This window comes from Nerophis ophidion, linkage group LG12 (assembly GCF_033978795.1).
Source record: "Nerophis ophidion isolate RoL-2023_Sa linkage group LG12, RoL_Noph_v1.0, whole genome shotgun sequence".
NCBI classification, from domain to species: domain Eukaryota; kingdom Metazoa; phylum Chordata; class Actinopteri; order Syngnathiformes; family Syngnathidae; genus Nerophis; species Nerophis ophidion.
In genome coordinates, this window is record NC_084622.1 from 56,904,266 (window position 1) to 56,931,601 (window position 27,336).

General features: G+C 40.6%; 1 protein-coding gene across 2 annotated transcripts in view; it reads left to right on the forward strand.

The window, feature by feature from the left end:
• LOC133563617 (neural-cadherin-like) overlaps positions 1–27,336 on the forward strand; it is a 487,520-nt gene that overhangs the window by 426,717 nt on the left and 33,467 nt on the right. For both annotated transcript variants that reach the window (XM_061917839.1, XM_061917840.1), the window contains one exon: positions 21,332–21,486. In XM_061917839.1, coding sequence (XP_061773823.1) covers positions 21,332–21,486 — 155 coding nt within the window. The remainder of the gene's footprint in view (positions 1–21,331; positions 21,487–27,336) is intronic.

A 27,336-nucleotide genomic window follows, 5' to 3' on the forward strand; every position in this document is an offset into this window, starting at 1 on the left:
TGTGAGTTCAAATATTTCTTTATTTTTTTCCACGCTTAATTTTTTTTTACAATTTAAATTTGACAGTACCACATAAGATTTGTTTTAATTGCCAATGCGGGTGTGTTGATTTTTAAATGCGGCAGAAAGTAACCCATATATACATATATATATATATATATATATATATATATATATATATATATATATATATAATCAATGCCAAGCCATCTTTCTGACGAGATTACAAGTCCTAGTTGTTCCTCTCTGCAATCTCTGACTGACTCATCCTAATATCTTTGGAGCCGACGTGTACTACTTACTGAAGCGGGAAATTATGCGCCGTAGCCATACCGGGCGAGCAGGGAAGTCACCAATACACACTTTTTTAACTCACAAAGAAGTAGAACAAAACGTTGATTCGGTGGCAGACATATATTTGCAAAGCTATTTTCAAGAAGGATATTTAAAAGAAACTACATCTTGTGAGACGTCGGCCATGAAATAGGGAATTGCCATCCACGTCCACTCCAATCAACCGGTACAACTGGCTTATACGCTGTTGAATGAGTTCTACAAATTGTGAGTTCAAATATTTTTTGATTTTTTCCACGCTGAATGTTTTTTTACAATTTAAATTTGACAGTACCACATAAGATTTGTTTTAATTGCCAATGCGGGTGTATTGATTTTTAAATGCGGCAGAAAGTAACCCATTTATATATATATATATATATATATATATATATATATATATATATATATATATATATATATATATATATATATATATATATAATCAATGCCGAGCCATCTTTCTGACGAGATTACAAGTCCTAGTTGTTCCTCTCTGCAATCTCTGACTGACTAATCCTAATTTCTTTGGAGCCGACGTGTACTACTTACTGAAGCAGGAAATTGTCCGCCGTAGCCATACCGGGCGAGCAGGGAAGTCACCAATACACGCTTTTTTTTAAATCACAAAGAAGTAGAACAAAAGGTTGATTCGGTGGCAGACATATATTTGCAAAGCTATTTTCAAGAAGGATATTTAAAAGAAACTACATCTTGTGAGACGTCGGCCATGAAATAGGGAATTGCCATCCACGTCCACTCCAATCAACCGGTACAACTGGCTTATACGCTGTTAAATGAGTTCTACAAATTGTGAGTTCGAATATTTTTTGATTTTTTCCACGCTGAATGTTTTTTTACAATTTAAATTTGACAGTACCGCATAAGATTTGTTTTAATTGCCAATGCGGGTGTATTGATTTTTAAATGCGCCAGAAAGTAACCCATTTTGTACACTGTTGATGTGATTCAATGCTCAGAAGGGCGTACATGTGTAAATGTGTTCATGTGGTGATATAAATGATGGTATTTTGAGAGGTAATCATTGAAGTCGGACATCACTAAAGGCGTAGGTGGGAAACGCACGGCCCACCACTGACTTTGACAGTACCACCTAAGATATGTTTTAATTGCTGATGCGGTTTTCTTGATTTTTAAATGCGCCAGGAAATAGCCCGTTTTTTTGTACACTTTTGAAGTGATTCAGTTGTGCGTAAAAGTGTTTTTATATATTTCCCCAGCAATGGTCATGTGGTGACATAAATGATGGTATTTTGAGAGGTAATCTTTGAAGTCGGACATCACTGAAGCCCTCGGTGGGAAACTCACGGCCCGCCACTGATAGATTGGAATCACCACAGCGGCTAATAAGTTCCACAATTTCAAATGTACATCATGGAGGAAAGAATTCATTTTCTCTTTCCATAACCACAAGGAAGTGATTATGTTTTAGCTTCTTAATTGTCCATCTTCCATGCTTGTTTTTATACCCTCAATAAGAAATACATTGGAGGCTAATATTTTGTTTACGCAGGCAGATGAAGAAGCACTTTTATTGTGAGGGCAGGAACTCTCCCATCCAAAGGCAAAACCTAGTAACTTCCTTTCTAGCTGATTTTGAGAAAACAAAGGAAAACTAATCAATCAATGTTTACTTATATAGCCCTAAATCACTAGTGTCTCAAAGGGCTGCACAAACCACCACGACATCCTCGGTAGGCCCACATAAGGGCAAGGAAAACTCACACCCAGTGGGACGTCGGTGACAATGATGACTATGAGAACCTTGGAGAGGAGGAAAGCAATGGATGTCGAGCGGGTCCAACATGATACTGTGAAAGTTCAATCCACAATGGATCAAACACAGTCGCGAGAGTCCAGTCCAAAGCGGATCCAATACAGCAGCGAGAGTCCCGTTCACAGCGGAGCCAGCAGGAAACCATCCCAAGCGGAGGCGGATCAGCAGCGCAGAGATGTCCCCAGCCGATACACAGGCAAGCAGTGCATGGCCACCGGATCGGACCGGACCCCCTCCACAAGGGAGAGTGGGACATAGGAGAAAAAGAAAAGAAACGGCAGATCAACTGGTCGAAAAAGGAGGTCTATTTAAAGGCTAGAGTATACAAATGAGTTTTAAGGTGAGACTTAAATGCTTCTACTGAGGTGGCATCTCGAACTGTTACCGGGAGGGCATTCCAGAGTACTGGAGCCCGAACGGAAAACGCTCTATAGCCCGCAGACTTTTTTTGGGCTTTGGGAATCACTAATAAGCCGGAGTCCTTTGAACGCAGATTTCTTGCCGGGACATATGGTACAATACAATCGGCAAGATAGGATGGAGCTGGACCTAGCAAGACGCTAATCCACCTTGACGCTGTCTTACAAAGATCTACAAAGTCATCAAACCTATAGATGTTTTCTTGAGCTTTCATTTTCTTGCCGATTGAGCCATGGATTGAATCTGCTCTCATGAACGTGTGCCCTTTCTCCAGATATTTTATCACAATCTCGGGTGGGCCCCATTCTGCGTTTGCACATTGGACAAGAGCCGTGTACAGCTTCCAGTTTATATTTGGACCTCCACAGTTATCTGCCCAAAAGAGTATGCAAGGGGAAGAATCAAGAACAATACATTTAATGAAGGTGCTTGCAACGTCCTGGGCCAATCTTCCAAATATCCCCTCGTGCCATAATATCACATCATCAGGTTGACCGTCGGCCCCCATTCGTGCAAATGTCTCATTAAAGACAATAAGGCGACTGACAAAGAAGCTCCGATTGGTCCCTTGAGATACTAGGTGTTTCTGTTGTATCTACGCGGTTATGTGGTAGTTGCTTACTTACGGAACAAATGACAATATCGCATACACTAATGTAAAGCATATCACCTAGGAACTCCAAAATTATTATCAGCTCAGTTTTGAGCAAAATGGAGTTACTGGGTTTTGCCTTTGGACGGGAGAACTTTTGACGGCAATTGTTTGGGAGAGAGGGTGTATAATGAAAATAAATAAAATACAATAAAAATTAAAATAAAAAGTGTTACTCCCGTTCCTACCTTTCCGACTTTTTTTCATACTGAGCTCGCACCAGCCAGCGGTTATTTCACCAAACCCTCGGTTGTTTGTCAATCAGGTGACAAATGTCATTTTTAGGTCTATTTTTTTAATGTCCGGCGTGGTGATCGAAAGATAGCTGGCGGTCGATGTAATGGGTACCCCTGGTCTACTATATAAGACAATATAGTAATGTATTTCCAAATGAGACACAAAGGTGTTATAGAAAATAACTGGATGTATTTTTTTTACATTTAACATTTTTTAGCATATTTGAACACACCTAAAAGTACAGTAAATTGGTACTGCTGAGTACCAGTCAATTCCCAGGTACCCGGAATTGGTACCGTATCGATTCAAGTGTAAAAGGTACCCATTCCTAACTACAATTTTATATACCCAGTGTTTAACTTGTAAAAGAGGAACCTCTATTTAATGCCGTGGTCGGCAACCCAAAATGTTGAAAGAGCCCTATAGGACCAAAAATACCAAAAAACAAATCTGTCTGTAACCGCAAAAATGTAAAAGCCTGATGTAAGTGTTCTAATGGAGGGGAACACATTAAGTGTCACAGAGGGTTGGATAACACCTGGAAATTACTGGCTTAAAACTTCCAAATTTATAGATGTGTGTCCAAGTTAAAGGAAAGGACAGGCTGTCTTCTTCTAATGGATTTATTACCATCTTTGCAAGCTGGGTTACGTTTGCTGTGGTCTGGAACAACATGACACACAATCAAAATGCAGCCAATATTACATACAGACAATGTGTCATGAGACATGCAAATATAAATTAAATACACAGATGACATAGCGGTGAGTAAAGGGAATGAAATTATATTAAATAAACCTACAAATGAGTCAATTTTTTTTTTTTTTTTGCAATGATTTTTTAATGATGCAATATGTACACACAGCTGGCCTAAATAGCATGTTAGCGTTGATTATTAGCACTCCACGCAAGTCAATAACATCAACAAAGCTGGCCTTTGAGCATTCACGCACAGCATAAAATATTTGGTGGACAAAATGAGACAAAGGCGTGGCATAAAACAAGTCTTTCTCTGGCAGTGTCGGAGAAACTCCATCCATCCATTTTCTACCGCTTATTCCCTTTTGGGGTCGCGGGGGGCGCTGGCGCCTATCTCAGCTACAATCAGGCGGAAGGCGGGGTACACCCTGGACAAGTCGCCACCTCATCGCAGGGCCGTGTTTCGGAGAAACTTGTACACTTAAACAAACTACGGTGAGTTGAAGGACCGCCAACATTAGTAGGACAAAACGGCGCCGGCCAAATACTCTCAACAGGAAAGACAAACATATTAAACGGTGGACTTTTCTAACAATTGGGAAGGTGTGTGTTATGTTTGTCCTCCTACGGAAACATTATTATAATAAACAAATATATTTTTAAATTTTTGAAAAAGCTCCAGGAATAAAAATAAAACTGGGTAACAAAAGAAAAGATGAGAAAGATAAAGAGTGCAAATTGGTTGCTGACCCCCGATATAATGTAACAAGGTGTTGCATTAGATAGGTCAGTGCTTCTCCAATGGGGGTGTGCGTACCCCTGGGGGTACTTGAAGGTATGTCAAGAGGTACATGAGATTTTTTGTTTAAATATTCTAAAAATAGCAACAATTCAAAAATCCTTTATAGTCCATAAACTGTGAAAATAAATGCAACTATGCAATATTCAGTGTTGACAGCTAGATTTTTTGTGGACATGTTCCATAAAAATTGATGTTAAAGATGTATTTTTTTGTAAATAAATGTTTAGAATTAAGTTCATGAATCCAGATGGATCTCTATTACAATCCCCAAAGAGGGCACTTTAAGTTGATGATTACTTCTATGTGTAGAAATCTTTATTTATAATTGAATCATCAAATTATTTTTCAACAAGTTTTTAGTTATTTTCATATCTTTTTTTTCCAAATAGTTCAAGAAAGACCACTAAGAATGAGCAATATTTTATACAATTTAAAGGCCTACTGAAAGCCACTACTAGCGACCACGCAGTCTGATAGTTTATATATCAATGATGAAATATTAACATTGCAACACATGCCAATACGGCCGCTTTAGTTTACTAAATTGCAATTTTAAATTTCCCAGGAGTTTCGTCTTGGAAACGTCGTGTAATGATGACGTGTACGCAAGACGTCACGGGTTTTTAGGAAGTATGAGCGCCGCGCACACACACAGCTAAAAGTCGTCTGCTTTAACGGCATAATTATACAGTTTTTTGGACATCTGTGTTGCTGAATCTTTTGCAATTTGTTCAATTAATATTGGAGAAGTCACAGTAGAAAGAAGGAGTTGGGAAGCTTTAGCCTTTAGCCACACAAACACACCGTGATTCCTTGTTTAAAATTCCTGGAGGTGAAACTTTCCTATGGATCAGAGCGCGGTCAAGAGAACATGGATCCCGATCACATGTCAACCAGCAGGTTTCGGTGAGAAAATTTAGGTTAAAAAGTCAGTTTTTACCGGAGAAAGCTAAGCTTGTGCCGTCCATAGCTGCCGTCGACTCCCTTGAGACACTGCGGGTCAACACACCCTTCCGACTATCAGGTACTATTAAACTCACTAAAACACTAGCAACACAATAGAAAGATAAGGGATTTCCCAGAATTAACCTCGTAAATGTGTCTAAAAACATCAAGGTTTTTTTTGTTTTTTTTCATGTCCGTCGCAATCAATTTCCTCAAACACGAATCTTTCACCTCGCTCAAATTAATGGGGAAATTGTCGTTTTCTCGGTCCGAATGGCATTTTTTGTTGGAGGCTCCCATTAAAAACGATGTGAATATGTGAGGAGCTGTCACGCCAAATTTCTTCCCTCCTACAAAAACCTTCCCTTTCCATTTACTTCCGGGGTCATGATTAATACGGATGTTTTGTTAACGCTATATCATAAAAATATAACATTATATTATAAAAATACAGACGTTTTGTAAATGCTTTATCATAAAAAAAATTTGAAAAATGAAAAAAAACAATTTACAAACACAAGCTATGGGATGACGTAAGAGGAAACGTGACCCCGGAAGTAAAAGCGTCATCCCATAGCTTGTGTTTGTAAATTGTTTTTTGAATTTAATTTTTTTATAATATAGCGTTAACAAAACGTCCGTATTTTTATAATACAGCGTTATATTTTTATAATATAGCGTTAACAAAATGTCTGTATTAATCATGACCCCGGAAGTAAATGGGGGGGGAGGTTTTTGTAGGGGGGAAGAAAGTTGGTGTGACAGAGCCATCAAACATGTGACGTCATCGTCTGCGACTTCCGGTAGAGGCAGGGCTTTTCTCTTAGCACCGAAAGTTGCGAACTTTATCGTGGATGTTCTCTACTAAATCCTAGTAAATGTGTCTAATGACATCCGAAACGCTCACACTGCCGCCGCCCGGAGCCGTCGCTTTTTATCTTTTTTTAAAATTCTAGTCCTTCGCTATCAATATTATCATCCACAAATCTTTCATCGTCGCTCAAATTAATGGGGAAATTGTCGTTTTCTCGGTCCGAATTACACTTTTTGCTGGAGGCTCCCATTAAAAACGATGTGAATATGTGAGGAGCTGTCACGCCAAATTTCTTCCCCCCTACAAAAACATTCCCTTTCCATTTCCTTCCGGGGTCATGATTAATACAGATGTTTTGTTAACGCTATATCATAAAAATATAACATTGTATTATAAAAATACAGACGTTTTGTAAATGCTATATTATAAAAAAATTTTTAAAAAATGAAAAAAAACAATTTACAAACACAAGCTATGGGATGACGTAAGAGGAAAGGTGACCCCGGAAGTAAAAGCGTCATCCCATAGCTTGTGTTTGTAAATTGTTTTTTGAATTTTATTTTTTTATAATATAGCGTTAACAAAATGTCTGTATTTTTATAATACAGCGTTATATTTTTATAATATAGCGTTAACAAAATGTCTGTATTAATCATGACCCCGGAAGTAAATGGGGGGGAAGGTTCTAGTAGGGGGGAAGAAATTTGGCGTGACAGAGCCATCAAACATGTGACGTCATCGTCTGCAACTTCCGGTAGAGGCAGGGCTTTTCTCTTAGCACCGAAAGTTGCGAACTTTATCGTGGATGTTCTCTACTAAATCCTAGTAAATGTGTCTAATTACATCTGAAACGCTCACACTGCCGCCGCCCGGAGCCGTCGCTTTTTATCTTTTTTTTTAATTCTAGTCCTTCGCTATCAATATTATCATCCACAAATCTTTCATCGTCGCTCAAATTAATGGGGAAATTGTCGTTTTCTCGGTCCGAATTACACTTTTTGCTGGAGGCTCCCATTAAAAACGATGTGAATATGTGAGGAGCTGTCACGCCAAATTTCTTCCCCCTACAAAAACATTCCCTTTCCATTTCCTTCCGGGGTCATGATTAATACAGATGTTTTGTTAACGCTATATCATAAAAATATAACATTGTATTATAAAAATACAGACGTTTTGTAAATGCTATATTATAAAAAAATTTTTAAAAAATGAAAAAAAACAATTTACAAACACAAGCTATGGGATGACGTAAGAGGAAAGGTGACCCCGGAAGTAAAAGCGTCATCCCATAGCTTGTGTTTGTAAATTGTTTTTTGAATTTTATTTTTTTATAATATAGCGTTAACAAAACGTCCGTATTTTTATAATACAGCGTTATATTTTTATAATATAGCGTTAACAAAATGTCTGTATTAATCATGACCCCGGAAGTAAATGGGGGGGAAGGTTTTTGTAGGGGGGAAGAAATTTGGCGTGACAGAGCCATCAAACATGTGACGTCATCGTCTGCAACTTCCGGTAAAGGCAGGGCTTTTCTCTTAGCACCGAAAGTTGCGAACTTTATCGTGGATGTTCTCTACTAAATCCTAGTAAATGTGTCTAATTACATCTGAAACGCTCACACTGCCGCCGCCCGGAGCCGTCGCTTTTTATCTTTTTTTTAAATTCTAGTCCTTCGCTATCAATATTATCATCCACAAATCTTTCATCGTCGCTCAAATTAATGGGGAAATTGTCGTTTTCTCGGTCCGAATTACACTTTTTGCTGGAGGCTCGCATTAAAAACGATGTGAATATGTGAGGAGCGGTCACGCCAAATTTCTTCCCCCCTACAAAAACCTTCCCTTTCCATTTACTTCCGGGGTCATGATTAATACGGATGTTTTGTTAACGCTATATCATAAAAATATAACATTATATTATAAAAATACAGACGTTTTGTAAATGCTATATTATAAAAAAAATTTTAAAAAATGAAAAAAAACAATTTACAAACACAAGCTATAGGATGACGTAAGAGGAAACATGACCCCGGAAGTAAAAGCGTCATCCCATAGCTTGTGTTTGTAAATTGTTTTTTGAATTTTTTTTTTTTATAATATAGCGTTAACAAAACGTCTGTATTTTTCTTAATATAGAGTTATATTTTTATAATATAGCGTTAACAAAATGTCTGTATTAATCATGACCCCGGAAGTAAATGGGGGGGAAGGTTTTTGTAGGGGGGAAGAAATTTGGCGTGACAGAGCCATCAAACATGTGACGTCATCGTCTGCAACTTCCGGTAAAGGCAGGGCTTTTCTCTTAGCACCGAAAGTTGCGAACTTTATCGTGGATGTTCTCTACTAAATCCTAGTAAATGTGTCTAATGACATCTGAAACGCTCACACTGCCGCCGCCCGGAGCCGTCGCTTTTCATCTTTTTTTTCAATTCTAGTCCTTCGCTATCAATATTATCATCCACAAATCTTTCATCGTCGCTCAAATTAATGGGGGAATTGTCATTTTCTCGGTCCGAATGGCATTTTTTGTTGGAGGCTTCCATTAAAATATGTGAATATGTGAGGAGCTGTCACGCCAAATTTCTTCCCCCCTACAAAAACCTTCCCTTTCCATTTACTTCCGGGGTCATGATTAATATAGATGTTTTGTTAACGCTATATCATAAAAATATAACATTATATTATAAAAATACAGACGTTTTGTAAATGCTATATTATAAAAAAAAATTAAAAAATGAAAAAAAACAATTTACAAACACAAGCTATGGGATGACGTAAGAGGAAACGTGACACCGGAAGTAAATGTGTCATCCCATAGCTTGTGTTTGTAAATTGTTTGTTGAATTTTATTTTTTTATAATATAGCGTTAACAAAATGTCTGTATTAATCATGACCCCGGAAGTAAATGGCGGGGAAGGTTTTTGTAGGGGGGAAGAAATTTGGCGTGACAGGGCCATCAAACATGTGACGTCATCGTCTGCGACTTCCGGTAGAGGCAGGGCTTTTCTCTTAGCACCGAAAGTTGCAAACTTTATCGTGGATGTTCTCTACTAAATCCTAGTAAATGTGTCTAATGACATCCGAAACGCTCACACTGCCGCCGCCCGGAGCCGTCGCTTTTTATCTTTTTTTTTAATTCTAGTCCTTCGCTATCAATATTATCATCCACAAATCTTTCATCGTCGCTCAAATTAATGGGGAAATTGTCATTTTCTCGGTCCGAATGGCATTTTTTGTTGGAGGCTTCCATTAAAATATGTGAATATGTGAGGAGCTGTCACGCCAAATTTCTTCCCCCCTACAAAAACCTTCCCTTTCCATTTACTTCCGGGGTCATGATTAATATAGATGTTTTGTTAACGCTATATCATAAAAATATAACATTATATTATAAAAATACAGACGTTTTGTAAATGCTATATTATAAAAAAATTTTAAAAAAATGAAAAAAAATAATTTACAAACACAAGCTATGGGATGACGTAAGAGGAAACGTGACACCGGAAGTAAATGTGTCATCCCATAGCTTGTGTTTGTAAATTGTTTGTTGAATTTTATTTTTTTATAATACAGCGTTATATTTTTATAATATAGCGTTAACAAAATGTCTGTATTAATCATGACCCCGGAAGTAAATGGGGGGGAAGGTTTTTGTAGGGGGGAAGAAATTTGGCGTGACAGAGCCATCAAACATGTGACGTCATCGTCTGCAACTTCCGGTAAAGGCAGGGCTTTTCTCTTAGCACCGAAAGTTGCGAACTTTATCGTGGATGTTCTCTACTAAATCCTAGTAAATGTGTCTAATTACATCTGAAACGCTCACACTGCCGCCGCCCGGAGCCGTCGCTTTTTATCTTTTTTTTTAATTCTAGTCCTTCGCTATCAATATTATCATCCACAAATCTTTCATCGTCGCTCAAATTAATGGGGAAATTGTCGTTTTCTCGGTCCGAATTACACTTTTTGCTGGAGGCTCCCATTAAAAACGATGTGAATATGTGAGGAGCTGTCACGCCAAATTTCTTCCCCCCTACAAAAACCTTCCCTTTCCATTTACTTCCGGGGTCATGATTAATACAGATGTTTTGTTAACGCTATATCATAAAAATATAACGCTATATTATAAAAATACAGACGTTTTGTAAATGCTATATTATAAAAAAAAATTTAAAAATGAAAAAAAAATAATTTACAAACACAAGCTATGGGATGACGTAAGAGGAAACGTGACCCCGGAAGTAAAAGCGTCATCCCATAGCTTGTGTTTGTAAATTGTTTTTTGAATTTTATTTTTTTATAATATAGCGTTAACAAAATGTCTGTATTAATCATGACCCCGGAAGTAAATGGGGGGAAAGGTTTTTGTAGGGGGGAAGAAATTTGGCGTGACAGAGCCATCAAACATGTGACGTCATCGTCTGCAACTTCCGGTAAAGGCAGGGCTTTTCTCTTAGCACCGAAAGTTGCGAACTTTATCGTGGATGTTCTCTACTAAATCCTAGTAAATGTGTCTAATGACATCCGAAACGCTCACACTGCCGCCGCCCGGAGCCGTCGCTTTTTATCTTTTTTTTAAATTCTAGTCCTTCGCTATCAATATTATCATCCACAAATCTTTCATCGTCGCTCAAATAAATGGGGAAATTGTCGTTTTCTCGGTCTGAATAGCTCTTGCTGCTGGAGGCTCCCACTAAAAACAATGTGAGGACGTGAGGAGCCCTCACCCTTGTGATGTCATCGTCTGCGACTTCCGGTAAAGGCGAGGCTTTTTTATCAGCACCAAAACTTGCGAACTTTATCGTTGATGATCTCTACTAAATCCTTTCAGCAAAAATATGGCAATATCGCGAAATGATCAAGTATGACACATAGAATGGACCTGCTATCCCCGTTTAAATAGGAACATCTAATTTCAGTAGACCGTTAACAAATCAGAAACTGATGACATAGTGCTGTATTTTACTTCTTTCTCTTTTTTTCCAACTAAAAATGCTTTGATCTGATTAGGGGGTACTTGAATTAAAAACATATCCACAGAGGGTACATGACTGAAAAAAGGTTAAGAACCAATGAGATAGGTAATCAAAAACGGTGCTACAGTGTGGCAACATTTAATGTCTTTTGATTGATTGATTGATACTTTTATTAGTAGATTGCACAGTACAGTACATATTCCGTACAATTGACCACTAAATGGTAACACCCCAATAAGTTTTTCAGCTTGTTTAAGTCGGGGTCCACGTTAATCAATTCATGGTACAAATATATACTATCAACATAATACAGTCATCACACAAGTTAATCATCATAGTATGTACATTGAATTATTTACATTATTTACAATCCGGGGGGTGGGATGAGGAGCTTTGGTTGATATCAGTACTTCAGTCATCAACAATTGCATCAACAGAGAAATGTGGACATTGAAACAGTGTAGGTCTTATTTAGTAGGATATGTACAGCCAGCAGAGAACATAGTGAGTTCACATAGCATAAGAACAAGTATATACATTAGAAGTACATTTGAGTTGTTTATAATCCGGGGAGATGGGATGTGAATGGAGGAGGGTATTAGTAAAGTGTTGAAGTTGCCTGGAGGTGTTGTTTTAGTGCAGTTTTGAAGGAATATAGAGATGCACTTACTTTTATACCTGTTGGGAGTGCATTCCACATTGATGTGGCATAGAAAGAGAATGAGTTAAGACCTTTGTTAGATCGGAATCTGGGTTTAACGTGGTTTGTGGAGCTCCCCCTGGTGTTGTGGTTATGGCGGTCATTTACGTTAAGGAAGTAGTTTGACATGTACTTCAGTATCAGGGAGGTGTAGCGGATTTTTATAGACCAGGCTCAGTGCAAGTTGTTTTACTCTGTCCTCCACCCTGAGCCAGCCCACTTTGGAGAAGTGGGTTGGATTGAGGTGTGATCTGGGGTGGAGGTCTAAAAGTAACCGGACTAGCTTATTCTGGGATGTTTGGAGTCTAGATTTGAGGGTTTTGGAGGTGCTGGGGTACCAGGAGGTGCAAGCGTAATCGAAGAAGGGTTGAATGAGAGTTCCCGCTAGAATCCTCAAGGTGCTTTTGTTGACCAGACAGGAGATTCTGTAGAGGAATCTCGTTCTTTAGTAAGGATGCCGGCCGGTTTGCGTGACCCTAAAGAGCTACAGTAGAAAATGCTTTTGCATCTAGCGTGGGCGAGGGGGGGAAAAAAAAGGAGGGTAAATCGAGGCCAGACAAGCACTAAAACACAAGAGCACTGACTAACTTAATGAGTAATGAGTAAGGAGAGAGAGGGAAGCACCAATGTAAGAGGAGATAAAAACGGGAGAGAAAAAAAAAAAAGGTGTCCATGTTAACTAGTAAAATATATAGTGAGGACAGGGAGAGGAAGGAAAAATGTTTGAGATTAATTGACTTTAAAGGTCAGTCCACCACGTTGTATAATTCAGCACGCAATTGCTTTGATTGATACGTATGCTTCAGGACCTTTACCCGCGCGGCTTTGGCAGGATTCCACCGTCTGCTTTCAGTGGAGAGAGCAAGTCTTTGACGTAAAGCAGGGACAGGTAAAAAAATAAAAAAAAATAATTAAAAAAAATCAGCGAAGAGAAGAGGCCTCCAAGGAGTTGCTGTCTTTGATAAGACGGTGAACATAGGTTAAAAAGTGCAGGACGTCTTTGTCTGTCGGCCTTCAGTATGTCCTAGCTCATGGGTGTCAAACTCTGGCCCGCGGGCCGAATTTGGCCCGCTGTGTAATTTAATTTGGCCCTTGAGGCAATATCAATTTAGCATTAGAGCTGGCCCGCCGCTGTAACACCGCATTCACCGCTAATACTCATACTTGCCAACTCTCCTAATTTTCCCGGTAGACTCCCGAAGTTCAGTGCCCCTCCCGAAAATCTCCCGGGGCAACCATTCTCCCGAATTTCTACCGAATTCCTCCTGGACAACTATATTGGGGGCGGGCATTTAAGGCACTGCCTTTAGCGTTCTCTACAACCTGTCGTCACGTCCGCTTTTCCTCCATACTAACAGCGTGTCGCATAATAGTTGTGGCTTTTACACACACACACAAGTGAATGCAAGACATACTTGGTCAATAGCCATACAGGTCACACTGAGGGTGTCCTTATAAACAACTTTCGCACTGTTACAAATATGCGCCACACTGTGAACCCACACCAAACAAGACTGACAAACACATTTCGGGTGAACATCCGCACCGTAACACAACAGAACAAATACCCAGAACCCCCTTGCAGCACTAACTCTTCCGGGAAACTTCCAGCAAACTGACCAATAATTAACGTTTTATTCATGCATTTTGTCTTGCTACTTCAAGGCTTGAATGTTTGGTTCATTCATTATTGTTATTTTATTTTCAAATGTATTATTAGCCTGTGGAAAACAAATGATATTTACCTCAGGAGATTGCAAATAGAAAAAAAGGCATTACATTTTTATTAAAATTGTATTTGATATGCCCTGCGATGAGGTGGCGACTTGTCCAGGGTGTACCCCGCCTTCCGCCCGATTGTAGCTGAGATAGGCGCCAGCTCCCCCCGCGACCCCGAAAGGGAATAAGCGGTAGGAAATGGATGGATGGATGCCATTGATTTTTTTTTAATTATTGTTATTATTTGAAACTGGATTTTGCATGTCACTAAAGTTATATAAGCCTTGCTTGTTCAATATTCAATGCAAAACTTGTCTGGGTCCCTATTAAAAGGTTAATTTGTTCCACCTTGGCCCGCGGCTTTGTTCCGTTTAAAATTTTGGCCCACTCTGTACTTGAGTTTGACACCCCTGTCCTAGCTGGTCAGAGAAACTAAGTTTTCTGGGGCTTATTATTGGCTTCAAAAAGCCATTGATGTTCTTAGGGTATGTCAGCTTTTATATTTGAAAATGGTACCTCAGTGATTCTTAAACTGCGGTATTGGTACCATTGGTGATGCATGGACTCCATCTAGTGATATGCAAAATAATCACCTAATTAAGTGATTGTTTTATTTTCAAATGTTCAACCTAGGGTTGTACGGTATACCAGTACTAGTATAGTACCGCGATACTAATGAATCATATCCGGTACTTTACCGCCTCTGAAAATCATATTTTGGTAGCACACACACACACACGGAGTACTTAGAAGCAGACACAGCATGTAGACCAGGGGTAGGGAACCAATGGTTCTAGAACCAGATGTGGCTCTTTGGATGACTGCATCTGGCTCTCAGATAAATCTTAGCTGACATTGCTTAAGCGATAATTATGAATAATTTCGCTGGTAATCACAGTGCTAAAAATAACGTGCAAAATATAAAACATTCTCATGCATTTAAATCCATCCATCCTGTTTTCTACCGCACCTGTTCAAGAAGTCGCATTAATGGTAAGAAGTATTTTATGTGACAATGGTGGGGTCGCAGCTTGCTGCAGGGTCGTTCTTCCAGGAAGGCAGACGGACTACTCGGGACATGGCATTTAGGTAAAAACATGATTCAATTTAAACTAAAAAAAGATACAAACAAAAATCGCTCACAGTGGAGGCACAACTTGGGCTAAGGAACAAAGCTAACACATAAACAGACAATGAACATAAATCAAACAAAACTTACTTGGCAAGGCCTGAAGCACGAAACTATGGCAAGAGATGAAACAAGTCAGCACAGAGCAAGAAAAGATCACATTGACGCCAGAGCAACTGACTGGCAAAGACGAGCTTAAATACTGCCTCTGATTAGTGCTCGGGAAGCAGGTGAGCAGGCATTTTGTCCACCAGAGACAGGTGGACAAAATGACTAACCAAGGAAACAAGACAAAGGAGTGGAAAAAAACAGGAACTTAAAGAGTCCAAAGGACAAACAGCACATGGTCAAACAAAAACATGATCAACAGACATGACATTTGATTTATTATTGGTTAGCTTCAGAATAACAACGTTATTTAAAAGAATAAGAAACTTATTATACTCTAAAAATGTTGGTCTTACTTAAAAATGCACACATTTAGTTGTATTCAGTGTTAAATAATATGATATGGCTCTCACGGAAATACATTTTGAAATATTTTCCGTATCTTGGAGACTTTATGCCTCGTCGGTGTGTTGTCGGAGGGTGTAACAACACGAACAGGGACGGATTTAAGTTGACTTACGCGGAGTGTGCTAATCAGACGTATCAATGGTCACGGCATGCTAATCAATGCTAACATGCTATTTAGGCTAGCTGTATGTACATATTGCATCATTATGCCTCATTTGTAGCTATATTTGCATCCAGCCTTTCCCTCCACCCACATTTAATGCCAAACAAACACATACCAATCGACAAATTCAAGTTGCACCAGTGGTCAAAAGATGCGAAAGTCCCTCGCACACTTTACCGACGATAGCGATGCTACAATAGAGATGCTACAATAGAGATGGCACAGAGATGTGTGGATATCCTGCGACACTCAAAGCAGATGCATTTCCAACGATAAAGTCAACGAAATCACAAAGGTGAGTTTTGTTGATGTTGTTGACTTATGTGCTAATCAGACATATTTGCTCACGGCATGACTGCCAGCTAATCGATGCTAACATGCTATGTAGGCTAGCCGTATGTACATATTGCATCATTATGCCTCATTTGTAGCTATATTTGCATCTAACCTTTCCCTCCACCCACATTTAATGCCAAACAAACACATACCAATCGACAGATTCAAGTTGCACCAGTGGTCAAAAGATGCGAAAGTCCCTCGCACACTTTACCGACGATAGCGATGCTACAATAGAGATGGCACAGAGATGTGTGGATATCCTGCGACACTCAAAGCAGATGCATTTCCAACGATAAAGTCAACGAAATCACAAAGGTGAGTTTTGTTGATGTTGTTGACTTATGTGCTAATCAGACATATTTGCTCACGGCATAACTGCCAGCTAATCGATGCTAACATGCTATTTAGGCTAGCCGTATGTACATATTGCATCATTATGCCTCATTTGTAGCTATATTTGCATCCAACCTTTCCCTCCACCCACATTTAATGCCAAACAAATACATACCAATCGTTGGTTAGAAGGCGATCGCCAAATTCGTCCTTGCTTCCTCCCGTGCCGCTGTTTGTCGTGATATGGCTCAATAGCTTCAGTTTTTTCTTCAATTTCATTTTCTCCATCTGCCTCCACACTCCAACTATCCATTTCAATACATGCGTAATCTGTTAAATCACTAGTGCCGCTGAAATCCGAGTCCGAATCCGAGCTACTATGCTATACCTTTCTGTGCTATCCGTCATCTTTATTTGTGGTGATGTCACGCGGTGACGTCACAGGAAAATACACGGGTGGATATAACGATAGTTAAAATCAGGCACTTTAAAGCCGTTTTTCGGGATATTGAGTAATGGGTAAAATTTTGAAGAACACTTCGAAAAAAAACAAACAAACTTGGAACTAATTTTTATTGGTTTTAACCCTTCTGAAATTGTGATAATGTTCCCTTTTTAAAAACTCACAACAAAGGTGACGTTATAAAACTGAAATGCCCTCAGGAAGAGGTGCTTTAAGCTGGCTAGCGGCTAAAGTCCAGCCGCCGTCAGCAGTGGTTTAGCGACTTCTAAATCACTAAACGTGGTCTCCGTGGCAACAAATAAAGTATGTTTCTTCCAAGTATCATCCCTGCGAGACGAGCTAAACATGCTTCACTACACACCGTAGCTCATCGGCATCAACATGTAAACAAACACCTAACATCGGGCGGTTTAGCTCGGTTCGATTCCCGCTTCCGCCGTACTAGTCACTGCCGTTGTGTCCTTGGGCAAGACACTTTACCCACCTGCTCCCAGTGCCACCCACACTGGTTTGAATGTAACTTAGTTATTGGGTTTCACTATGTAAAGCGCTTTGAGTCACTAGAGAAAAAGCGCTATATAAATATAATTCACTTCAATCCACTGTACAGTAATGATACCAAGTACAGGCACGTATCTAATCGATACCACTATGATGACATCAATATTTTTTGGCATCACACAATCTATCCATCCATTTATTTTCTACCGCTTGTCCCTTTTGGGGTCGTGGGGTGTGCTAGAGCCTATGACAACCGAATTCGGGCGGAAGGCGTCGTACAGCCTGGACAAGTCGGCCATCACAACATTTCCTTTCGTTTTTTGTTTTATTTTAATGTATATTATGTTTATGAACTTAGGAAATATGTTCCTGGATACATGAGGACTTTGACTATGACCAAAGTATGATCCAGTGTCACGCCTCTAAGATGATGTTTTGTTTTTTTGCCATGTTTAGTCAGGTTATGTTTAGTTTTTTGGATATTTAGTTCTGTCCTTGCACTTCTTGGTTTGTTTTCGTCTCCATGCCAACCCATTAGTTTCACCTGGTCTCCTAGTCACGTCCCTGTCCTCAGCCTCACACCTGTTTTCACTAATCATCAATCAATCAATCAATGTTTATTTATATAGCCCCAAATCACAAATGTCTCAAAGGACTGCACAAATCATTACGACTACAACATCCTCGGAAGAACCCACAAAAGGGCAAGGAAAACTCACACCCAGTGGGCAGGGAGAATTCACATCCAGTGGGACGCCAGTGACAATGCTGACTATGAGAAACCTTGGAGAGGACCTCAGATGTGGGCAACCCCCCCTCTAGGGGACCGAAAGCAATGGATGTCGAGCGGGTCTAACATGATACTGTGAAAGTTCAATCCATAGTGGCTCCAACACAGCCGCGAGAGTTCAGTTCAAGCGGATCCAAGACAGCAGCGAGAGTCCCGTCCACAGGAGACCATCTCAAGTGGAGGCGGATCAGCAGCCTAGAGATGTCCCCAACCGATACAGGCGAGCGGTCCATCCTGGGTCCCGACGAGCGGTCCATCCTGGGTCTCGACTCTGGACAGCCAGTGCTTCATCCATGGTCATCGGACCGGACCCCCTCCATAAGGGATGGGGGGACATAGGAGAAAGGAAAGAAGCGGCAGATCAACTGGTCTAAAAAGGAGGTCTATTTAAAGGCTAGAGTATACAGATGAGTTTTAAGGTGAGACTTAAATGCTTCTACTGAGGTAGCATCTCGAACTGTTACCGGGAGGGCATTCCAGAGTACTGGAGCCCGAACGGAAAACGCTCTATAGCCCGCAGACTTTTTTTGGGCTCTAGGAATCACTAATAAGCCGGAGTCTTTTGAACGCAGATTTCTTGCCGGGACATATGGTAAAATACAATCGGCAAGATAGGATGGAGCTAGACCGTGTAGTATTTTATACGTAAGTAGTAAAACCTTAACGTCACATCTTAAGTGCACAGGAAGCCAGTGCAGGTGAGCCAGTACAGGCGTAATGTGATCAAACTTTCTTGTTCTTGTCAAAAGTCTAGCAGCCGCATTTTGTACCAACTGTAATCTTTTAATGCTAGACATGGGGAGACCCGAAAATAATACGTTACAGTAATCGAGACGAGACGTAACAAACGCATGGATAATGATCTCGGCGTCTTTAGTGGACAAAATGGAGCGAATTTTAGCGATATTACGGAGATGAAAGAAGGCCGTTTTAGTAACGCTTTTAATGTGTGACTCAAAGGAGAGAGTTGGGTCGAAGATAATACCCAAATTTTTTACAGAGTCACCTTGTTTTATTATTTGGTTGTCAAATGTTAAAGTTGTATTATTAAATAGAGGTCGGTGTCTAGCAGGACCGATAATCAGCATTTCCGTTTTTCATCACAGCTGCTATTTAAGCCATTCTTTTTCTGTCTTCGTCCTGGCATCTTCACTTACCCATGCTGTTCCTACCTTCATGCCCTCGTTCACAGTTCCATGTCATGTAAGTTTTTGTTTATAATTCATAGTTAATTGCCTTTGTGCTAAGTCTTTTGTTTATGTCCATAGTTTATGCCATAGTGCAAGTGTTTGTTTCCATAGCCAAGTTTTGTACCTCCATTGTGAGCGCTTTTTGTTTGTCTTTTGTTAGTTATAATGTTAAAATAAAAAGATGTACTCACATTCACGTCTCGCTCGTGACAAATTCCCTCTGCGTCGAACAAAAAACCTTAATCCAAGTCAAAGTTTGACATCCTGTAACTACTTGGTATCGGATTGATACCCAAATTTGTGGTATAATCCAAAACTAATGTAAAGTATCAAACAATAGAAGAACAAGTGATTATTACATATTAACGGAAGTGTAGAAAGATGACTTTAAAAGAGAGAGTAAACGGATATTAACAGTAAATGAACAAGTAAATTAATAATTAATTTTCTACCACTTGTCCTTAATAACGTTGACAAAATGATGTAATGATAAATGACACAATATGTTACTGCTTATGTCAGCAGCCTTTGTTTGTTTACTTACTACTAAAAGACAAGTTGTCTTGAATGTTCACTATTTTACTTAAGGAAAAACTTGCAATAACAATCATATGTTTAATGTACCCTAATATTTGTTTAAAATAAAGCGAATAATAACCTTTTTGTTTGGACCCTTTATTTCAAAAAGTACCGAAAAGTATCAAAATAAATGTGATAATATTGGTATCGGGACAACAATGGTTCAAACCCAGGTTTACTGTTCAAACCGTGTGTGATGTGTCAAGGTTTGTTTGTGACGAACCCCACGATGCAGAGATGGAGGCAGGCATGGAGTGAGAAAACATGATTTAATGAAGAGACTAAGACAAAATCAAACAAAGGGTACAAACAAAAAGCGCACGTGGGCGGATAACAAACTAAGGGAGCTAGCATGGGAGCTAGAAAACAAAAAGGAACTTAGCATGGAAGCTAGCAAGAATCGAGCAGGAAACAGAAGTCGTACATGTAATATAAAAACAAACTTGGAAGCAGGGAACAAAAAGCAGTAAGCTAAAAACATCTAACTGAATATAGCTTCCCGCTACGCTGCAAAGATGCGACACGACACAACATCGATAAGACAAGTCAAAATGACAATAATCCAGCAACTGATTGGAGGACAAAAACAGGCTCAAATAGAAGCGGACTGATTGACATCAAGGTGTGGCCAGGTACCAATCAGCCGCAGCTGAGGGAAAACACCGCACAGGGAAAAAAAACAGGAAACAGACAAAAAAAGAGCTCTGACAGGAACTAAAACAGGAAATACTAAACAAAGAGGAAACCAAGACAAATGCAGAGGAAAAAAATCAATCAATCAATGTTTATTTATATAGCCCCAAATCACAAATGTCTCAAAGGACTGCACAAATCATTACGACTACAACATCCTCGGAAGAACCCACAAAACTAAAAAAAAAAACTAACAAAAAACTAAAACGCAGACAAACTGTCAGTGGCAAGCCTGACATAATATTGCAGTGGCCAAACATATTAAACATGGTTGTTAAAAAACAAAAACCCTCTGCCTTGTTTTTAATGAATACTTAGGCCTACTCGGTACTGTATTTTAGTGTTAGTCATTATGGTGGTACTTCGAGCGCCAAGTGTTTTCTGAGGCGGTACTCGGTGATAAAAGTTTGAGAACTACTCTGTTACATAACATGTGAAATAAACTCTGCACGGTTACGTCACTCATTACATGAATATTTTGTATTTAGAACCTCGTTATGATTATGTGCGTGGGTTAACCTCCTCTTTGGCATCCCTCAGTTTTGATGCTGGGCCTCTTTCTGTACTCGTGCTGGAGGAGACACAAGGGCCTCAAAAAGGGCGTGTACCATGTGTCCGCGCAGCACGGCGAGTGGGAGGACATCCGGGAGAACGTGCTCAACTACGACGAGGAAGGAGGAGGGGAGCAGGACCAGGTAAAAAAAAAAAGCAAATTATTATTATTGGCTTAAGTATATGTTGTATGATGCCAACTATGCTAATTGATAGTCACCTGCAAAGTCCAATTAAAGAGGTGTCTAATTATGTGTTCACAAAGATAGTACTTATTTTTATTTATGTTGTAGTACGTATTTTTATTTATTTATGTTTTAGTACATTAGTACCTCAACTTAAAAGCTCAATTGGTTTCATGTTGGAGATCGCAGCTGAAATCACTTTTATCTCACATAAGAGCCTCCATCCATCCATTTTCTTCCGCTTATCTGAGGTCAGGTCGCGGGGGCAGCAGCCTAAGCAGGGAAGCCCAGACTTCCCACTCCCCAGCCACTTCTTCCAGCTCCTCCCGGAGTCTTCCCAACGTGTCCTGGGTCTTCCCCGTGGCCCATCGGTCGGACGTACCCTAAACACCTCCCCAAGGAGGCGTTCGGGTGGCATCCTAACCAGATGCCTGAACCACCTAATCTAGCTCCTCTCAGAGAGCTTCCCATTTAAATACATTGAAATTAGTTTAATCCGTGCTTGCCCCCCCCCCCAAAAAAAAATACAGTACAAGCTTTTTAAAAGAAAAACAAACTTTTAGTTAGGGGAACTTTTTTCCTTTTATTCACAATCCCTATGTTAGACATTCACACACATAAATTATTTTTGCTTGACCTTAACTTTTGGCGCCCCTTACAAAAAAAGTGAGATACAGGTAATTGCTGTGAGGGGGGGGGATATTCAGTTTAAGCCTGGGCCCCTGGAGAGGGGCTCCAGTCTGGGGCCAAGGGGAAAAAAATCTCATAGTCATAGCACACATAATTATATGTGTATGAGGGAAACATCAAAGAACACAAAAGACATTAGATACATGAATACGGGTCCCAGAGACCCGAACACCACAAACCATACACCCCCACCCACAAATTTGTATTACATATAAGATGTCCGGGTCCATTGGACCCAGAGCTAATAGAAGTGTGGACTGTCGCCACTCTGGTTCCACTGACCACCCAGGAAGGACATCGCTTTTGCACAAGGTTTGACTCTTTATTTTTCAATAAAGCATTTCTGCAGATCGGATCGCTCTTTCAGCTCCTCTACGCTGCTCGCTCCTCGGTTGCTCTTTCAGGCGGCCGCGTCGTCGTCTCTCGTGCGCTGTTCTCCCTCTCTTTCGCTGCTGCCGCTCTTCGTCCGTTCTTGCAGGCTCTCAAAGTCCTTCCGCCCCGATTTCTCCTCTTTCTCCCCTTTTATGCAGCATCAGGAGAATTTTTAATAGTTTCCCGGTGTGTGAGCCACGCACCTGAATTAGATTGCGCCTCCTCACATTGATGTTCTGTGTACCCCACATTGATGTTCTGTGTACCACACATTGATGTTCTGTGTACCACACACACACACACACACACACACACAGCAGGCCTAGACAGGAGGAGGACAGAGTGTAGGTACACAGAACATCGGAGGGTCAAATGTGCGAGAAAATGAGAGCAGACAGTGTTGACAAACAATGTTGCAAAATTGTGTGGGAACCGCAGGTCCAGAAACACAAAAGAAGAATGGAAACTGGCAGAGAAATTTTCCGTGCAATATCGCTAATACTTTAATATTTTTCTCAGGGAATGTAAATAGAGTATATTTACGTTTTTTGGTGTGTGCTGGCTATATAGGCGCAATAGACGTGATGACGTTCATTAGCTTTATTTTTAGCCAACTTTGCTAGCGTCTATTTATGAGTTAGAATGAATTTAATTTAAAAACAGCCTTGTTCTTGTCGTACATAAGGATTGTGAATGATATGCAAAAGTACACCAAAAAATTTTTGTCCGCCTTTAATAAATATTGTTTTAAACAATAGAACGTACAACCATACTTGCCAACCCTCCCGATTTTTGCGAGAGACTTTCAGTTGCTCCCCCCCGAAAATCTCCCGGGGCAACCATTCTCCCGAATTTCTCCCGATTTCCACCCGAACAACAATATTGGGGGGCGTGCATTTAAGGCACTGGCTTTAGCGCCCTCTCTCACTTGAAACCTTCACCCCTTAACAGCCGCATGCTGACCTGAGTGTCGGAGTATGTTTGTGACGAACCCCAAGATGCAGAGACGGAGGCAGGCATTGAATAAGGAAACATGGTTTTAATATAAAATACTACAACAAAACCAAACAAAAAGCACGCACGTGGGCGGATAACAAACTAAGAGAGCTAGCATGGGAGCTAGAAAACAAAAAGGAACTTTAGCATGGAAAAGTTGTACTTGTACTTAGAAAACAAACTGGAAGCAGGGAACAAAAGACAGTGAGCTAAACACCGCTACCAAACGTAGCTTACTACAACGCTGTATTGACACGACAAGATACGACACGACAGGTAGCAATGACAAGTGCGACATGCAATAAAATACAATAATCCAGCAGTGACTGGATAGGAAGACAGGTCTAAATAGGAGCGGACTGATTGACACCAGGTGTGGCCAGGCGCCAATCAGCCGCAGCTGAGGGGTAACACAGCACTAAGGGAGAAAGACAGGGAACCGACAAAATAAGAGCGCTGACAGGAAACACTACACACACTACACACATCCTGTCGTCACATCTGCTTTTCCTCTATACAAACAGCGTGCCGGCCCAGTCACATATTACTATGACTTTAGTCACACACAAGTGAATGCAAGGCATACTTGGGCAACAGCCATACTGGTCACACTGAGGGTGGCCGTATAAACAACTTTAACACTGTTACAATTATGCGCCGCAGTGTGAACCCACACCAGACAAGAATGACAAACACATTTCCGGAGAACACCCGCACCGTAAGACAACATAGACACAACAGAAGAAATACCCATAATCCCTTGCAGCACTAACTTTTCCGGGACGCTACAATATAGGCGGTCTAGAGGTGTGCAAGTATACGTACAACAAACAAATACAGTAGTTATAGTAATGATAATAATAGTAGTTATATAATAATGTACAGGTTAGGGCTGCGTTTAACAGGAACTGTTGTTGTTGTTGTTTATGTTGCACACAGATGTCTTTGAGTGACGGACCGGAGAGGTCAGAGTTGACAGCAACAGACATGTCGAGTATTTCTGCATAACATCCAATAAACAAAGCTAAAGTTCAAACGTTCAGTTTGTAGAGTTGGGAGAAAAGAATGAACCGAAACACATGGGACAGATCATTGGGGAGCCGTATTTTAGGGGATTAACGTCTGCAGTTTGGATGAAGTGTTTAGGCGTAGAGCCTGGATTCTGCTGACTCTGGGGGTGGTGCAGACTTACCGGGTCAGCTCTGACGCCGTTCATGCTTTTGATGTTTTGTTTTCGTTCTGATTCAACGGGTGTCGTCCGCTTTTCCCTTTTCCGCGCTCTCCTTAGATCTCTGGCACCGGGAACAATTCATACCTCAAATGTTTGCGGGCAATCTAAAACATAACAAAAAGCAGCGAGACAGCTTGTATCTTAAAAATACTCGTAAGTTGTGGTACTAGACGATTGAAGTGCCGCTCTGAATGTATTTATTTAACAATGTGCATACGTTAAATGCATCATTTAGGGCAGGGGTGTCGAACTCATTTTAAATCGGGGGCCACATGGAGAAAAATCTACTCCCAAGTGGGCCGGACTGGTAAAATCACGGCATGATAACTTAAAAATAAAGACAACTTCAGATTAGTTTATTTGTTTAAAAATAGAAAAAGCACATTCTGAAATTGTACGAATCAAAATGTTGTTTATTACACTTATATGTTGTGGTTGATAGTATTCTATCTTTTTTTTGTCATTATTTATATTTTCTGAATAAATAATGTGATAATGTTCATCAGTCAACTCCTTGGTGTTCATTTTCATTCTATCGAGATGAAAAAGTTAAATAAATAAATGGGTTGCACTTGTATAGCGCTTTTCTACCTTCAAGATACTCAAAGCGCTTTGACACTACTTCCACATTCACCCATTCACACACACATTCACACACTGATGGAGGGAGCTGCCATGCAAGGCGCCAACCAGCACCCATCAGGAGCAAGAGTGAAGTGTCTTGCTCAGGACACAACGGACGTGACGAGGTTGGTACTGGGTGGGATTTGAACCAGGGCCCCTCGGGTTGCGCACGGCCACTCTCCCACTGCGCCACGCCGTTATGTCAAAATCAAATTAAAGTATAATATTATTGTAGTTTGATCATTTTCCTCTACTGTACTATATGGAGGAGACCCTGCCCCAAGTGGAGGAGTTCAAGTACCTAGGAGTCTTGTTCACGAGTGGGGGAAGAGTGGATCGTGAGATCGACAGGCGGATCGGTGCGGCGTCTTCAGTAATGCGGACGTTGTACCGATCCGTTGTGGTGAAGAAGGAGCTGAGCTGGAAGGCAAAGCTCTGAATTTACCGGTCGATCTACGTTCCCATCCTCACCTATGGTCATGAGCTTTGGGTCATGACCGAAAGGATAAGATCACGGGTACAAGCGGCCCAAATGAGTTTCCTCCTCTCCCTTAGAGATAGGGTGAGAAGCTCTGCCATCCGGGAGGAACTCAAAGTAAAGCCGCTGCTCCTCCACATGGAGAGGAGCCAGATGAGGTGGTTCGGGCATCTGGTCAGGATGCCACCCGAACGCCTCCCTAGGGAGGTGTTTAGGGCACGTCCAGCTGGTAGGAGGCCACGGGGAAGACCCAGGACACGTTGGGAAGACTATGTCTCCCGGCTGGCCTGGGAACGCCTCGGGATCCCCCGGGAAGAGCTAGACGAAGTGGCTGGAGATAGGGAAGTCTGGGCTTCCCTGCTTAGGCTGCTGCCCCCGCGACCCGACCTCGGATAAGCGGAAGATGATGGATGGATGTACTATATGGTAGTACTATATGGTACATATGTGGTATCATCTAAAAAGATACAAAGAATTGCTATTGCGACATCCAGTGGACACATTTAGAACAGCTGTTTATTTCATTCAAAAATTTCAGGTACATTTTTATACTTGGCAAACTCATCCAGCTGGCCGGATAAAACCTGTTCGCAGGCCTAATCCGGCCCTCGGGCCGTAGGTTTGACACCCCTAATTTAGAGTCTGTATGGACAGACACAATACCTTAGATTAATACCTCGGCTTTTGCTAGTAATCCGTTCCAAAAGTTCAGACGAAGACCAAATTGTACGAATGCTAGAGCAGCTTTTCCCTGCAACCTCGATTTACGAACCCTTAATTGTACAAACTTTTCGATTTCTTTACCTCAGACTGAATAAAAATATGCTCCATCTACGAGCTTTTCATCCACCCCGTATTTTGTGCCCGGCAGCACATTCATTTAGGAGCAGTACTGCCTTTAGCTACTGTGCTATTTCTTACTTTATTTGTATTTCTCAGCCTTTTAAAGAATTATTTATATTTTTGTATATGATACATAATATGAGTCCGGAAATGCAATGTGTGGTTTGAAACATTCAGGAAGTGCCTACAGCGTTGTTGACACTGACTAGTGTAACCGTGGTAGTTGGCTAATACTTACAGAGTCAACTAGCGATGATGTCAGAGATATACGATAAACGCGATTGTATATGAAAACTTTTTTTGTCCAAAACCAAACCGTATAAAAGTGGGGTATTTATAAAAAGTGAGATACCACTACATTTCCTCAAAATCCACTAACCATTGACACCATGCTTCCATTCATAATCTGTTAGACTTTTCAAGTTTGTTGTGAGGTCGTTCCATTCTTTTATCGCTTTATATGAAAAGGCTGATTGTGCATATGGGTGCGCTACACTGCCCCCTGGTGGAGGCTCGTGTGTTTATAGTTGGCACAGCAGCTCTAAACTGGGAAAAGTGCCTAAGTGGCGCTGAT